The 16,639-nt window shown below is 43.6% G+C and overlaps 1 protein-coding gene across 1 annotated transcript in view; it reads right to left on the bottom strand.

Moving 5' to 3' along the window:
* Nucleotides 1–15,145, bottom strand: part of KCNG3 (potassium voltage-gated channel modifier subfamily G member 3) — a 45,136-nt gene extending 29,991 nt beyond the window's left edge. The window contains exon 1 of the mRNA XM_012756635.2: nt 14,481–15,145. Within this exon, the coding sequence (XP_012612089.1) occupies nt 14,481–15,145 (665 nt within the window). The remainder of the gene's footprint in view (nt 1–14,480) is intronic.
* Between the last annotated feature and the right edge of the window lie 1,494 nt (nt 15,146–16,639).

Raw genomic sequence — 16,639 nt, forward strand, 5'->3', positions numbered from 1 at the left:
TGAATTATATCTCAATTAAAAAAAAATGAACTGGCTGTCACAGTGGCTCAATGCCTGTAATTCTAGCACTTTGGGAGGCCAAAGTGGGAGGATCACTTGAGGCCAGAAGTTTGAGACTAGCCTGAACATGATCGAGACCCTGTCTCTACCAAAAATAGAAAAAATTAGCCAGGCATGGTGGCATGTGCCTGTAGTCACAGCTATTCGGGAGGCTGAGGCAGGAAGATCACTTGAGCCCAGGAGTTTGAGGTTGCTGTGAGCTATGATGATGCCACTGCACTCCAGCCTAGAAGACAGAGTGAGACTATGTCTCCAAAAAGAAAAAAGAAAACAAAATGGACTAATGATACAAACAAACGTGGATGAATATTTTTAAACAGTATGCTGATCAAAGGAAGCCAGACGTGAGAAAGTACATCCTATACAACTTTCGTCATTTTAAATTCTGTAACAGGCAAAAATAATCTGAAGTGACAGAAATCAGTGATTACCTAAGACAGTAAGGCTGGGGAGAACTTTTTGAAGTGAACGAAATATTCTGTATCTTGTTTGGGATGGTAATCACACAGGTATATACACTTGACAAATGTCATCGAACTGCACGTTTAAAAACAGGTACACTGCAATTTATGTAAATTTTATCAATAAAATTGATTTTTTATTATTTATTTTATTTTACTTTATTTTTTATTTTTTCCAGCATATTGTGGGGGACAAATGTTAAGGTTATGTATATTGCCCTTGCCCTCCCACCCTCCAATAAAATTGATTTTTAAAAAAATGAGATATTATTTCACATTTGCCAGATTAGCAACGTGTTAAAGTCTCACAACAAGGAGAAATGGCAAGGATATTGAGCAACTGGATTCTTATTCACTGCTATTAGGAGACTAAGTCAGTACAACTACTCTGGAAAGCTATTTAGCAACATCTAGGAGAAATGTGCATACTGTTGAATACAGTAACTCCAGTCCTGCGTAGACACATTAAATTCTCCTATATGTGCACTGAGACGTGAACAAAACTATTCACTAGCACTACAGTAATAGCAAAATTTCTTCACACAGAAGAACAAATAAATCAATGCCCACTACATTACAGTTAAAATGAAAGGACTACAGCTATAGAAATGAACATCAGAACATGAAGTTAAACTAAAATGGCAAGGTGCAGATTTCATCGACAATACCATTTATATAAATGGTTTTAAGTATGCAAAAGAATACCATATTTTATGTGTAGATACATACATGTATGTACATGCATATGTTAAATGTATTTTTAAATGCATGGAAATAATGACATCACAGTCCAGAAAGTAGCAATATCTGTGGAAAAGGGAGGGATTTCAATGGGAAAGAGGCACCCAGTGGACTTCAATGGCATTTTTAATGTTTTTTGTCTTTCTTTTTCTTTTTTTTTTGGGGGGGGGGGTTAGAGACAAAGTTTTCCTGGTCTGGAACTTTTGGCCTCAAGCAAGCTTCCCTTAGTGACCTCCCAAAGTGCTGGTTTACAGGTGTGAGCCACCATTTTACTTCTTAAGTTGGGTGGTGGGTACACAGGTAAGTGTCCGTTGTACTATAATCTATACTTTTTTACATGCCTGAGAGACTTCATAATGATTTTTATGCACAATTTCCTCTTCTACCTTTATAAAGGATGTGTTTCTTTTATTTCACAGATTGATTTGTTCTGCTTCTTAAGTTTTTGGTAGTTGTATTCAAAGAAAACACATACTGATTGACATAGAAATTCTTCATTTTTTTAAATGCCTAAATTTTGCTATTTTCAACAGTCTCTTACATTTTAAAAAGTCCTCAAAGCATTTGATACGATGGCTTAGGACCAACATTTAAATAAATTATCCAGATTAATTCAGATAGAGGGAAAATTTGTTTTAAAAGTCCATTGTATACTGTACTGCTAGCTAATAAAACTTAATTTTCATCATTCTAAGGACTGAAAAATTCTGCTTTTTCATTTGCTTGGTTCTTAAATGACATATGTAACCATTATCAATTAAATTCCAATTTGGTCCTTAATTTGGTTCTTGAGATGTGAGTCAAAGTTCCCCACATCATTGTAAAGATAGAGCTGTTGTCTGCACAAAAAGCAATGTAGTTTCAGCTAAGCACACAAGCTTGAGAACCAGACGGGGGCTGATTCTCAACTCTCTCATGTTAAGTCAGTCACTGGATTTATCTATCACCTTACCTATAACCTGAGATATTAATAACCTCAGAGGGTTTTGTATAAATAAGGCAACTCATGTAATGCTGGGCATATAGGAGGAGCTTCATAACATTTATTTCACCCACTCCCATCTCACACATGCAAGGAATTACACACAAAGCAAAGGTGGTACTTACAAAATGACATGCAGACTAGTCTTATGGCTTCACAGAGTTCAAAGAGTGTCTTGGTTATGCCTCAAGGATGACTGAGTTAATATTAATACATACAATTTTCTTCCCTTTTTAAAATGTAGGCCAGGGGCTGATACCTGTAATCACAGCACTTTGGGAGACTGAGGCAGGAGGATTGCTTAAGGTGATGAGTTCAACTCCAGTGTGGGCAACACAGGGAGAACCCATCTCTAAAATAATGAAAAAAATTAGCTGGGTGTGGTGGCATGCCCCTGTAGTACTACCCACTTCTACTAGGGAGGCTAGGTGAAAGGATCACTTGAGCCCCAGAGTTTGAGGTTGCACTGAGCTACCATCTCCACTGCATTCCTGCCTGGGTAACAAAGTGAGAACCTATCTCTTAAATAAAAAAAAAAAAAAAAAAAAAAAAGTAGTGTACTTTCCATTTTATTTCACATAAAATCATAAACTTTTAATATTTTATTAAAATGGCAGTCCATGACTTAATACAGTTTTGAGTATCCCTTATCAGAAATGCTTAGGACCAGAAGTGTTTTGGATTTCATATTTTTTCAGATTTTGGAATATTTTCATTATACCAGTTGAGCATCCCAAGTCTGAAAATCTGAAATCCACGATGCTCCAATGAGCACTTCCTTTGAGCATCCTTGTCTGTGCTCAAAAAGTTTCAGATTTGTGCAGTGAGATGGGGGGGAAAAAAAAAGAAATTTCAGATTTGGAGCATTTTGGAATTTGAATTTTCAGATCTGTAGGACCTATCTCGTGAATTATTACAGTTTTGATCGCCCATCCACCTCCCTTTACCAAGTCAGAGTAAATGGTGGCCGAAATAACAGCGCTTTCTCCGGCATAGATACAAAGAACAAATTACTCACTGGAAACCATCTCTTAATCAGCTCCAACCAGTGAGTCCTGGTGTTCTCCAGGGTGGATTTCGGGTATGAACATCATCATAGGGCAGTGTTATAAAGAGGGGTTAAGCATTCTGAAATTAATACAGATAGTCCCCAGCTTCTAAATACTTGATTTCCCACACCAGCCATAAATATAAGTAAAAGCCCCTGCTCCACCAGAACTACCATGATTCCATAGTAAGTTCTGACTAAAGGCAGTACTTCAGGGAAAGACAGCAATCTGTGAGTCAGGGTGGGCCACAGTGGGATCCAAGGGCAGCATTGGGCAGCAGGCTGGTTAGAAGACAAGAATCAGTCATCCATCCTCAACCCTCAAAGCCACCCAATAACACAGGTACTATTGTGAAACTTATTTTACAGATGATGAAGCTCAAGCTTAGAATAGGAATGTGCCTGTGGCCACACAGCTGGGCAGTGGTAAAGTGTGAGTCCAGGCCCGGGTGACACCACCGTTCCAAACCAGGGATTGGCAAATATTTTTCATAAAGAGCCAGAAAGCAACTGTTTTAGGCTCTGCAGGCCATACAGTTTCTATTGCAACTACTCAACTCTGCCAAAGTAGCAGGAAAGCTGCTGTAGACAATATGTAAAAGAATAAGCATGGCTGTGTTCCAATAAAACTTTACTGATGGACATTGAAACGTGAATGTCACATAATGTTCCTAAGTCACAAAATGTTATTCTTCTTTTGATTTTTTTTTTTTTCACCGTTTAAAGCTTAGCTCAGAGGCCATACATAATACAGGCAGTGGGCCTGGGTTCATCTGCAGGCCACAGTTTGCCCACCCAGCTCCAGACAACCAACAGAGGGTGTGGGGGATGGGTAGGGACCTTTGTCATACCATGATGTCAGAAGCTAACTTGGCTTATACAATAGTATCTTTTTCTTTATTATTAAGCACTGAATATGCCGAGCAATACAACAATATCTTTACCCAGAAAATAAAAAGGGAAACCCTGCCACCATAGCCTGGACCAACATGACCTTTAGGTCCCCAGGACTCAAGGCAGTCCTAGCACTGAGGTGAAACCAGATCTAGAGGATTTTGTGGGCTAGCCGAGGAAAGTGCTCAGCATCTCCAACAGCAGTCCTAACTGGCCTTGCTGGCTCCGCCCCTGCACTTGGACTTTATATCCTCCACACTGGGGCCAGTTGTCTTTTACAATTAAACCAAATTATGTGCTCTGCTCAAAACTCACATTCAGATATAAATCCAAAGTCCTCATCATTTTTTTTTTTTTTAAAAGAAGACAACCAAAACAAAATCATGGGCGGGCGCGGTGGCTCACGCCTGTAATCCTAGCACTCTGGGTGGCCGAGGCAGGCGGATTGCTCAAGGTCAGGAGTTCAAAACCAGCCTGAGCGAGACTCCGTCTCTACTATAAAAAAAATAGAAAGAAATTAATTGGCCAACTAATATATATATAAAAAATCAGCCGGGCATGGTGGCGCATGCCTGTAGTCCCAGCTACTTGGGAGGCTGAGGCAGAAGGATTGTTTGAGCCCAGGAGTTTGAGGTTGCTGTGAGCTAGGCTGACACCACGGCACTCCCTCTAGCCTGGGCAACAAAGCAAGACTGTCTCAAAAAAAAACAGTTTACTCTAACTTATTGTTGATTATAGTCATTTTGTTGTGTTATCAAATATTTCTCATTCCTATCTAACTATATTTTTGCACCCATTAACCATCCCTACTTTATCCTCCCTCCCCCCACTACCTTTCCCAGCCTCTGGTAATCATCATTCTACTTGTCTGTCTCCATGAGATCAACTGTTTTTAATATTTAGCTCCCACATGTTAGTGAGAACATGTAAGATGTGTTTTTCTGCGCTTGGCTTATTTCACTTAATATGATGTTCTCCAGTTCCATTCATGTTGTTTCAGATGACAGGATTTCATTCTTTCTTGTGGCTATATAATATTCCATTGTCTATATGTACCACAGTTTCTTTATCCATTCTTCCATTGATGGATCCCTAGGTTGACTCCAAATCTTGACTGTTGTGACTATTGCTGCAATAAACATGGGTGTGCAGACATCTTTTCCACACACTGATTTCCCCTCCTTTGAATATATACCCAGCAGTGGAATTGCTGAGTCATATGGCAGATCCATTTTTAGTTTTTTGAGGAACCTCCACGCTGTTCTCCATAGTGGTAACACTAATTTACATTCCCACCAACAGTATACCAGGGTTCCCCTCTCTACACATCCTCACCAGCTATCACAAAAATGTTTAAAGCAATCCTAGCTCTCTGGGAGGCCGAGGCGGGCGGATCGTTTGAGTTCAGGAGTTCGAAACCAGCCTGACCAACAGCAAGACTCTGTCTCTACTATAAATAGGAAGAAATTAATTGGCCAACTAAAATATATATAGAAAAAAATCAGCCGGGCATGGTGACACATGCCTGTAGTCCCAGCTACTTGGGAGGTTGAGGCAGTAGGATCGCTTGAGCCCAGGAGTTTGAGGTTGCTGTGAGCTAGGCTGACGCCACGGCACTCACTGTAGCCTGGGCAACAAAGTGAGACTCTGTCTCAAAAAAAAAAAAAAAAAATGTTTAAAGCACAATCCTTTTAACTTATTTTCACTTAGAATTTTAACCTATGTGTACGCCACACCAATTTGTAAAGATATAAGAAAAAGACTGTGCTCTGCACCACTGCTTGCATTTTTGAAAAACTAGAGTCAACCCCAGAGAATTGTTGGCCCTAATATATTTTCTGATGTACAAATTAAAAGCTTATCAAATGTGCCCAAAAAAAAGAAAAGAAAAGAAAAGAAAAACTAGAGTCAAACTAACCATTCCTTGGCAGAGTAGAGTGGGGACTCGAGAATCAGAACCCAGGGCACAACTTACCAGTTGTGTGAGTTTGGATACATTAGTTAATTTATCTAAATCTCAGTCATAAGATGGGGATAAAGGTACTACTTCATAGGACTGTAATGAGACTTGAATCACAAAATACATGTTATTGTATTGTAAACCTAACAACCGATTAGTATATTAAGTATTAAATAAATATTGGCTATTACAGCCATTACTATAATCTACAGAACAGATATTTATCAAATGAATCATGGCCTGTCCATACGATGGAATACTATACAAATATTAAAAAGAATGAAGATCAGTTGGATGTGGTGGCACGGGCCTGTAGTCACAGCTACTCAGGAACCTGAGCTAGGAGGATCACGTGAGTCCAGGAGTTTGAGACTGCAATGAGCTATGCCCGTCCCAATGCACTCCAGCCTGGGAGTCAGACTACAATCCCATCTCTAATTTAAAAAAAAAAATGGTTTTAATCTTGAAAAAATTAAAAGAATGAATAAGATTTATATAAACTGCTATAAAGAGCTTCAAGATGTATCATCAACTGAAAAAGGCAAACTGCTGAACAAGAGTATAAAATGATCCCAGTTAGCCGGGCACGGTGGCTCACGCCTGTAATCCTAGCACTTTGGGAGGCCGAGACGGGCGGATTGCTCAAGGTCAGGAGTTCGAAACCAGCCTGAGCGAGACCCCGTCTCTACCAAAAATAGACATAAATTAATTGGCCAACTAAAAATATATATATACAAAAAATTAGCCGGGCATGGTGGTGCATGCCTGTAGTCCCAGCTCCTCGGGAGGCTGAGGTAGTAGGATTGCTGAGCCCAGGAGTTTGAGGTTGCTGTTAGCCAGGCTGATGCCACGGCACTCACTCTAGCCTGGGCAACAAAGTGAGACTCTGTCTCAAAAAAAAAAAAAAAAAAAAATGATCCCAGTTATATAGTTAAAAAAGAAAATATCAGCTGGGTGTGGTATCTTATGCCTATAATCCTAGCACTTCAGCAAGCCTAAGCCCGGGAGTTCGAGACCAGCCTGGGCAATAGCAAGACCCCATCTCTACAAAAAAATTTTACAATTAGCCAGGTGTGGTGGTACGTACCTCTAGTCCCAGCTAATTGGGTGGCTGAAGCAAAAGGAACAACTGAGCCCAGGAGTTGGAGGTTGCAGAGAGCTATAGATGACACCACTGCACTCCAGCCTGGGCAACAGTAAACAACAACAAACTTAAAATCTGGGCCGGGCGGGGTGGCTCACGCCTGTAATCCTAGCACTCTGGGAGGCAGAGGCGGGCGGATTGCTGAGGTCAGGAGTTCAAAACCAGCCTGAGCGAGACCCCCCCCCCCCCCCGTCTCCAATAAAAATAAAAAGAAATTAATGAACCAACTAAAAATATATATACAAAAAATTAGCCGGGCATGGTGGTGCATGCCTGTAGTCCCAGCTACTTGGGAGGCTGAGGCAGGAGGATCGCTTGAGCCCAGGAGTTTGAGGTTGCTGTGAGCTAGGCTGACGCCATGGCACTCACCCTAGCCTGGGCAACAAAGTGAGACTCTGTCTTAAAAAAAAAAAAAAAAAAATCTGTACCCCCATAATATGCCGAAATAAACAACAACAAAAGAAAATCTCTAACTATGTATGTGTACATACATATGCATGTATGTGTTTATATACATGTATGTGGGGGTGTATATTTATATGTACACAGAAAATTTTTGGAAGAACACTAAGAAACTGGGTAGTGGGACTGAGGACAGAGTGGCATGTTAATACTTTTTTCCAACGAGGGATGTTTTAATTTAAAAAAAAGCAAAAATAATAATGTTGAAAATGACTTGCTTACCAAAAGGGAGAAAAAAAGCACTTTGGTTAGTGAAAAGGCATTGACAAGAAAAAGTTTCCACTGAATTCTAAAATTGGCAGCAGAGAAAAAAAAACCCCATACACATTAAAAGAAACAGTCCACTGTGAAAGAGCAGAATTAAACTGAGGTTCTGGGTTGTAGTCAATCCTATCAGAGATCTATTAATTACTGACTTCTGAAAATATCCACCTTATCTGCAGAGTAAAAGCACTAAGACTTTCATCTTCATTTCAAATATTGCTTTTTTATTTTTAAACTATTAAAAAACCTATTGGATTTCTATAATATTGAACTAAAAGGCAATAGGAATAATACAATTGATTTTTAAATTTCTATCACCTGGTGTTTCATTTTGATTATTTAATTTTTTTAACTTAGGCTTAAAATAACACTACCAGAAATTTAAACATTTTTAAATCTCCTCAAATTCTCACCACCACAATACAAAGCAATACAAATTAAAGATCAAAATCCCAACATGAAGCATCTTTTGAAAGAATTTCTAAAGAACAGATCAAAATTATAGCAAGACTTTGCATACTAAAGAGATATAAAACTCAACAGAGAACACTTTTGCTGAGACTGACTGCAGGGACAAAATGTCCAGAAACAAAGGCCAAAAAATAAAAGGGAAAACTACTTTATATCTGACCTGTCTTTCAGAATTCAAAAGTTCTCAAAGGCAACTAGCAAAGAGCATCTTTTTATGAAATAGCAGCAAAGCTCAGTAATTTTAAGAGATGACTTGACTATATGTTAAAATGCCAAAAAGAATACTAACTCCTTGGCAGTGCCAAAATAATACTCCTGTTACTAGAAGGCACACTGAATCTAGTTTATCTTTTTATTTTTTGAGACAGGGTCTCGTTCTGTCCCCCAGGCTAAAGTGCAGTGGCATCATCATAGCTCACTATAACCTCAAACTCCTGGGCTCAAGTAATCCTCTTGCCTCAGCCTCTCAAGTAGTTAGGATTGCAGACATGTACTGCCACAGCCGGCTAATTTATTATTTTTGTGTTTGTGTGGAGACGGAGTTTCACTGTGTTGCCCAGGCTGTTCTCAAACTCCAGGCCTCAAGCAATCCTTCCTCCTTAACCTCCCAAAGTGCTAGGATTACAGATAAAACATTAAGAACTTCAACATTCTGGGACTCTTCTGTATTTGCTTACTGTGCTGTCTCCCCATCCACTATCACCACTAGCTGGCTGGCTCCACGAGGGCAGGAACCCTTCTTCTGTACCACTACACCTGCAGTGCCTGGCATAGTGCCTGGCATAGTGCCTGGCACCATCATAGGAGCAACAGTTGAGGAATGGTTAAACTTCATGATTTTTTTTTTTTTGAGACAAGGTCTCGCTCTGTTGATACCATTTTTCACCCATCAGCACAGTAAAGACCAAACACTTTGCAGAATATGAAGAAACATGCTCTGTGGTACATTGTTCGTGGAAGTATAAACTGATACGATACAGGCTGGGCTCAGTGGCTCACACCTGTAATCCTAGCACCCTGGGAGGCCAAGTGGTGGGGAGACTGTTTGAGCTCAGGAGTTTGAGACCAGCCTGAGCAAGAGCAAGACCCCGTTTCTACTAAAAGAATAGAAAGAAATTAGCTGGATAACTATATATATATATATATATATCAGCCAGGCATGGTGGTACATGCCTATAGTCCCAGCTACTTGGGAGGCTGAGGCAGGAGGATTGTTTGAGCCCAGGGGTTTGAAGTTGCTGTGAGCTAGGCTGATGTGCAGGGCACTCACTCTAGCCTGGGCAACAGAGTGAGACTGTCTCAAAATAAATAAATAAATAAAACATACAATACAATCTTTTTGGAGAGCAATTTACAATTATTTTATGAAAAATTATAAATGTACGCTTTGATTTAACTTTCAGGAATTTATTCTATGGATATACTTGCACAAAAGCAAAATAATGTATATGTGTAAGAACATTCACTACAGCATTTCCTACAGACAAGGATAAAACACAAATGTCCAGAAATGATGGGACATCTATACAGTAGAATACTATGCAGCTGCATAAATGAAGCTCTTTATAGACTTATATGGAAGGATCACCCTGACACACTGTATGGTTAAAAAACAAGTTTCAGGAGCTAACTGTGGTGATGTACACTTGTAGTCCCGGCCCCTTCAGAAGATGAGGCAGGAGAATCACTTGAGCCCAGGAGGTCAAGGCTGCAGTGAGCTATGACTGTGCCACTCACTATACTCTAGCCTGAGCAACAGAGGAAGTCCCCATCTCTAAAAAAAGAAAAAGAAAAAAAGGCAAAAAGAATAAAAAAGCAAGTTTCAGGGTGGTATATGTATCATACTTCTTTTTCTATTTGTAAATATATATGATGTGCTTGCAAATATATAAAATCTCTAAAATGGCAAAAAACTAGCAACTGGTTAAATCTAGGAAAAAGAACTGAATGGATGGGGAATGGAAAATGGCTTACCTTTGTAGCTTTTGAATTTTGAACTATTATTGATATGATTATTAGCCATCCCAAACAAATCAATTTAAAAGGACCATCCCCATATACAAAAAGTTTTAAAATTATCAATTGTGAAGACTTCTCAAGATTTTTTCCAAACTTCAGACTGTGTGTTAGTTCAAAATTTCAAAGGCTAATAAAAAGAAAACTTTATTCCTGATCTAAAGAAAAAAAAAAAAGAAGAAACCATACTCTTTATTCCTTTTGTACAGTAAGTTCTTGATAAATAATTGTTTTGTTTTTTATTTCTGTCTGTTTCAACTAAGAGTTCTAGCACCTGAAGCCCCAATGCCTTACCCCAAACAGCTTTTCAAACTATGCATAGAACATATATTTCTGGAAGGTTATGTTTTGAAATGTAATATAAACGATATTTACTGTGCTTAAATAATAATCTTTTTTCTAAAGGATGCTATGATTATAAATAATATAAGAAAATTGACCTGCCTTCTAGGGCTTTGCATCTGATCTAGCTTAGGAGATATGACATGTTTATATGAAAAAATAATTACCGTGCTAGGAAGAATAGTACAGATGCCAAATAAGCAATCCCTCATGAAGTCTAGGAGGAAACATCACATCTAGTAGGGAAGTCAGTAAAGGCTTCAAGAGAGAACAGAATCTGAGCTGGGCTAACGAATGATCCAATTTCAGTGTGCTACGAATTGCACAGTAAGAGACATTAGGATGGTTCAAGAACAAGTGAGTATACGAGGCTGGACAAATGAAGCCTGTAGTTGGTAGGCAGGACTCCTATCTCCTGGAAGTCCACATAAATCATCTCTAATGCCTGTACTCTTCCAATGCTCTGGATTAATTTTGATTCTTCCTAGTATTTCCCAGAGTTGTTATTTCTTCTCCAATCTCACCACCACAAAGCAATCTAAGCTTTCATCCTCTCCCTCTGCAAAGATCTCCAAACTCATCCTCCTGTGTCTAATCTCTCCAATTCAGGGTACACATCTACCACACAGGTTACTTTACATGCATAACCCACTCACCCCAAACCCTACAAACCAGCTAATAGCTAGCCACTGTGTGCAAAATAAAATTATTATCCCTCAAATCCAAGGCCTTCTATTGTATCATCAGCTCTCTATCCACCTCACTTCATCAGTGGACTCACACTCCATAAAGATAACATACAGGTTTCACACCTATGCCCATAGTGTTCCTTTTACCTGGAAAAGCTTCTTGTTCATAGGCACGGTACACATGGTTGTGCAGGTTGCATTAAAATAGTTTATATAAATGATACCCCCTGCCAGTATTGGGCAGTGCACAACCTCTGCAACCTTCCAACCATGGTTTGTTTCCATCCTCTCCTACCTTGAAGACCTTCTCAGAACAACTCAACTCTCAGAGATCAGTTGTGCCTCTGATTTCTACATCACCAACTTGACACCAACTTTCCTTTACAATAAAAAGTCACCATAGTTGGAACACCTGCCGAGCCTTGAACATAGCAGATACTCAAAAGATGCTTGCAAATTTTGAGTGGATAAGTCAAGAATGGCAGGTTGTGGTTAAACTGCAAAGAGCCTTGAAGGCCAAAAAAGACGTTTTGGCTTTATTTCATAGCTGCCAATATGGTCAAATAATCAAAAAGATGTTTTTGGCCGGGCGCGGTGGCTCATGCCTGTAATCCTAGCACTTTGGGAGGCCAAGGCGGGCGGATTGCTCGAGGTCAGGAGTTCGAAACCAGCTTGAGCAAGAGCGAGACCCAGTCTGTACTATAAATAGAAAGAAATTAATTGACCAACTAACATATATATATAAAATTAGCGGGGCATGGTGGTGCATGCCTGTAGTCCCAGCTACTCGGGAGGCTGAGGCAGAAGGATCGCTTGAGCCCAGGAGTTTGAGGTTGCTGTGAACTAGGCTGACACCACGGCACTCACTATAGCCTGGGAAATAATCGAGACTTTGTCTCAAAAAAAAAAAAAGAAAAAGATGTTTTGGAAAGAATAATTTGAGCAACCAAAAGCAGCAAAGTGATTAGACTTAAAGTGCCAGCTTAAAGGTTCTCTCAGTGGGGGCTTCCTCTGTAATGTGCAGCATCCTCATTCAGCCATCCTTCAGTTTATCTGTGTGGGATTACAGATACTGGTTTTCATATACCTACACTCATAGAGTCGCTTAAAAACTGGGCCATTAAGCCAAGAAAAACATGCTTTTGCCTGAAATATCTAGGTATCTAGGAAACAGCGCTGACTTGAATAATTATACACATACATTAAATACATATACACAAATAAGCATCACTCTTATCTTCTTTCTTCCCTTCTTTTGCAGTCTCCCTCTTTTCTGTCTCTGTCACTTCCCTTTTTGGTTTCTTCTGTTTCTCTCCCTCCCTAAAATTACTATTTATCTCTCTCATTTCTCTCCAGATGATGTATATTACTGATCTTCAGACTGCCCTCCCTCCCCAAACTCCCCTCCTCTCTGCAAAATTATATTTCAGATATTTCACTGTATTTACCTATGTATTGGTTTAGTCAACTTCCTCAATATCTGTACAATTCCCCTATTTCCTTTGTTGATATAATTCAAGACTTTACTAACCTTAGAATTCTACAGTTACTAGTGAATCATTTCAAAGCCAGTCATTTATGGTCATCTTCCTACAGCCCTCTTAAAAATTGAAAGAAAAAAAAAATCAAGAGCACTTATGTACTTAGGTAAATAAATGAATTTCATTGTATTGTTAGAGTGCCAAATAAATAATTCTTATCTGTAAATTCAAAACAGTTACAACCTAATACACTAAAGAAGAAAATGTTTCCTAATGAATTTCCTTTCAAAGCCTGTATGCTGGATTTCAAGCCAAGAAGGCATACCAGTAATACACTCAGTGTGGTACTAGACAATTTTATTTACTTCCCAGATTTATACAAAAATCTTTACTCCCTACAGGAAGAACATTATTTGGAAGTAATCCACTGCAATATCAAGACACATAGCACCATTCCTAACATACACATGCCTGTTAAGAAAAGATAACAAGGCACAATCTTAAATTTAAAAAGTGAATGGAAGGAGGATCTTAAAACAGTAATCAGATAAAATAAAATATACAATTTGGTTTTTGTGCCTCAAAAGGCTGTCTCCCTTGAAAGTCCAATTTTAGTCTGCTTAATCCTCCAACAAAATATGCTCACTTGTACCAAAAACAGAAAAGTTACCACCATCAAAAAGGTAACACGATCTTAGGAAAGATTGAAATATTTTCCTTTCATCCTAGTAAAGTGAAAAAAAAAAAAAAAAACATAAACTACCCAAATACTCCTTCCAGACTGCAGACAATTTAGATTTTTCTCTTTTCCCAAGGTAACGGTGTTTCCCTTCCCATATTAAGGACCTTGTGAAAGTCAGTGTGAATCTTTGGTACCAAATGGTGGACAGAAGCTTTGCTAACTCCACATTTTGTAGGAAAAGAAGGGAGAAAAGGGCACAGATATCCATTATTTAGAGTCTATCGTTAAATCAACCTCCTTTATAACAATTCCATTACAGCACATATTATGCCGGAGGCAGAGCATACAGAATGTGTGGGCAGTGAATAGCAGACCACATTTCACCATAACAAGAATTCATCTTTTCAAACACCACCAAATATTGGCAAATAATTCAAAATGTGCTTAGCTCAAGATTAATTGTTAAATACTAACAACATAAGTTTAGAAAAATTAATGAACAAGTTGCTATTGGCTCAAAAGTAAACTGCAAAGATGGGAAGTTTGTCTATCTCTACCCGCCCATCCCCATTCCTGGGGATTTCGCCCTCGGCCGGTGCCCGGGGAGCAGGGGCGGGAGTGGGGACCAACCCGCCGAAGTTGGGCGCGCCCGGGGCCTCACTGGGTCCCGAACCCAGCCTGACTCGGCCGGCCGGAGGCAGACAGGACGGAGACGGGACGGACGGACGGGACTGACAGACGCGACAGGACGGACGGCACGGGCAGAGAAGTAATGCGTCCTACCCGGAGGGCTCCCTCCCAGGGCCGGCGGAGTACCTGCTCCGGTCATCCAGGCTGCGGTTGTCCGCAGCCGCCGCGCGCCAGTCGGGCAGCGTGCTGGCGCACAGCACCACCATAGACACTATCACGAACACCACTGACACGCTGGCCAGGATCTGCGCGGCCAGCGACGACGTGGGCTCTTCAAAGGTCCGCCGCATGCGCTCCAGCCAGCGCCTGGAGGGCGCTGCGTCGGCCCCGCCATGTCGCGCCTCGTCGCGGCCCAGCACGCCGGGCTCGTCGGCCGAGTAGAAGGTGTAGGTGTCGGACATGCGGTCGTCGAGGCGGCGCTGGCAGCAGTACTCGAGGTGCGCGCCCTCCAGGCCCCAGTAGATCATCTCGTTGTAGAAGGAGAGCTCGCACATCCGCGGCGCGAAGCGCAGCTTGCCGTGGCCGCGCACGTAGAGCAGGATGAAGCCGAAGGCCTCCGAGTGCCGGTCGAAGAAGTACTCGTTGCGCTCGCGGTCGTAGTCGTCGCACACCTCGAGCACGTCGCGCTCCGAGCGGCAACCGTGCAGCCGGCTCACGCGGCGCAGCGGGAAGTCCTTCAGCAGCTCCCGGGACAGCGAGTACCGGGCGCCGCCCACATTCAGCACCACCGAGGCCGCCCCGCTGCGCCCGAAGGTCATGGCTAGGCAGCCCGGGGCCCCGCGGCCCGAGGGCCCCGCCGCCGGCCCCCGGCCGCCACGCAGGGCCTGCCTGCCCTTGGCCGACGGGGGAGCGCGCCGTCGGGGCCCGCTCTCCCGGGGGACTCCGCTCCTGCCCTTCGCTGGCCCGGGAGCCCTTCGGCTCTCGCCTCCTCGGCAGCCCGGCGTCGCTGGTAGCGACGCGCCCTCCGCGCGGCGGTACCTGCAGGTGGCTGGGGAGTCCCCTTCGGCGCCAGCGCTGCTCCCCACTGGCAGGGAACGAGGCTGCGTCCGCGCCGCCGCCCCTCGCGCCCGGGGGATGCCCCCTCCCAGGCAGGGGTGCCCTCTCCAAGGCGGCGGCGCCGACCCCCGGAGGGGTGCAGGCGCCAAGAGGAGGCGCCGGTGCGGGATGTCTCCCCGTCTCCCGCGCTCCCTCCGGCGCGGATCCGGCAGCCGCCCGCCGCCGTCCAGAGGCAAGCGGCAAAGTGAGCGGGTTCGGAGGCGGCTAGGAGCCGGCTCGGAGAGGCGGGGGCGGGGCCTCTCTCGCCGTCCTCCTCCTCGCCTGCAGGCTCCGCTCGGCTCCGCTCACCTCCCCCTGCGCACCGCCCTCCCCTTCCCGCCCGCGCCCGCACCTCCCCGACTCGCTCGGGCTGGGATTCCCCGGCGCCCCGCCCTGGACCTCGGGCTCCCCGCCTCGTGACGCCGTCCCCCCTCTGCTCCCGCCCGCAGTGGCCGGGAGGGGTCCGCGGGGCGGAGGAGCGAGGAGCGGGGAGCCCCGGGCGGAGCGGGGAGCCCAGCCCAGCGGCCGGGTGCCTGCTCCCGCGTCCCACCCCGGGCCATCGGGACGACTCGGGCAGCCCCGGAGGCCCTCTTGACAGCCCTTGTTAAAAACCCTGTGAGAACTGGGGTGCGGGGTTGGAGGGGCGGGGACAGACGGCGTTAGGAGAGCTTTTTCCAGAAACTCTCCGGAGCCCAGCTCGGTTTCTGAGACCGCCCTAAAGGATTTCTCAGAGAAGGCATCCCAGCCACTGCTTCTGCTGGCGACTTTGCTCTTTCTCTCCCCGCGCGGGGCGACCCACGTACCGCGTGCTCCGAAGGCGGCCACACACCCCGGCCCCCGCGTTCCGGGGCGCCGGTCCTGAGGGGGCGCCTACGTGGAGCGCAGCGCGCCTGGACCCTCGCGTGCGCCTTCCCATAGAGTGGGGCGAAAGTCTGAGGAGACTCGCCTTACCACGGGCAAAAACATAATTTCTGATGGCCTTCGTTTGCACCCTCCTTTTCAAAATGTCTCGATTTCCCCCATACACCCGACTTGGCTGCGGCACCGGCCTTTGGAGCATGAAGGGACGCTTAAGTCTCCGCAGAGCGAACTACCCCGCGCTCTGGCCCATGCCCAGGGCGTGGGTGCCACTTGGCAGGGGTTATTTTAAACTGCTAGAACAATTCACACGACATCCGACACCGGCAGCCCAGCCCGCCAGAGGCGAAGCAGGTGAG

The sequence above is a fragment of the Microcebus murinus genome, chromosome 3 (genome assembly GCF_040939455.1).
Source record: "Microcebus murinus isolate Inina chromosome 3, M.murinus_Inina_mat1.0, whole genome shotgun sequence".
NCBI lineage: Eukaryota > Metazoa > Chordata > Mammalia > Primates > Cheirogaleidae > Microcebus > Microcebus murinus.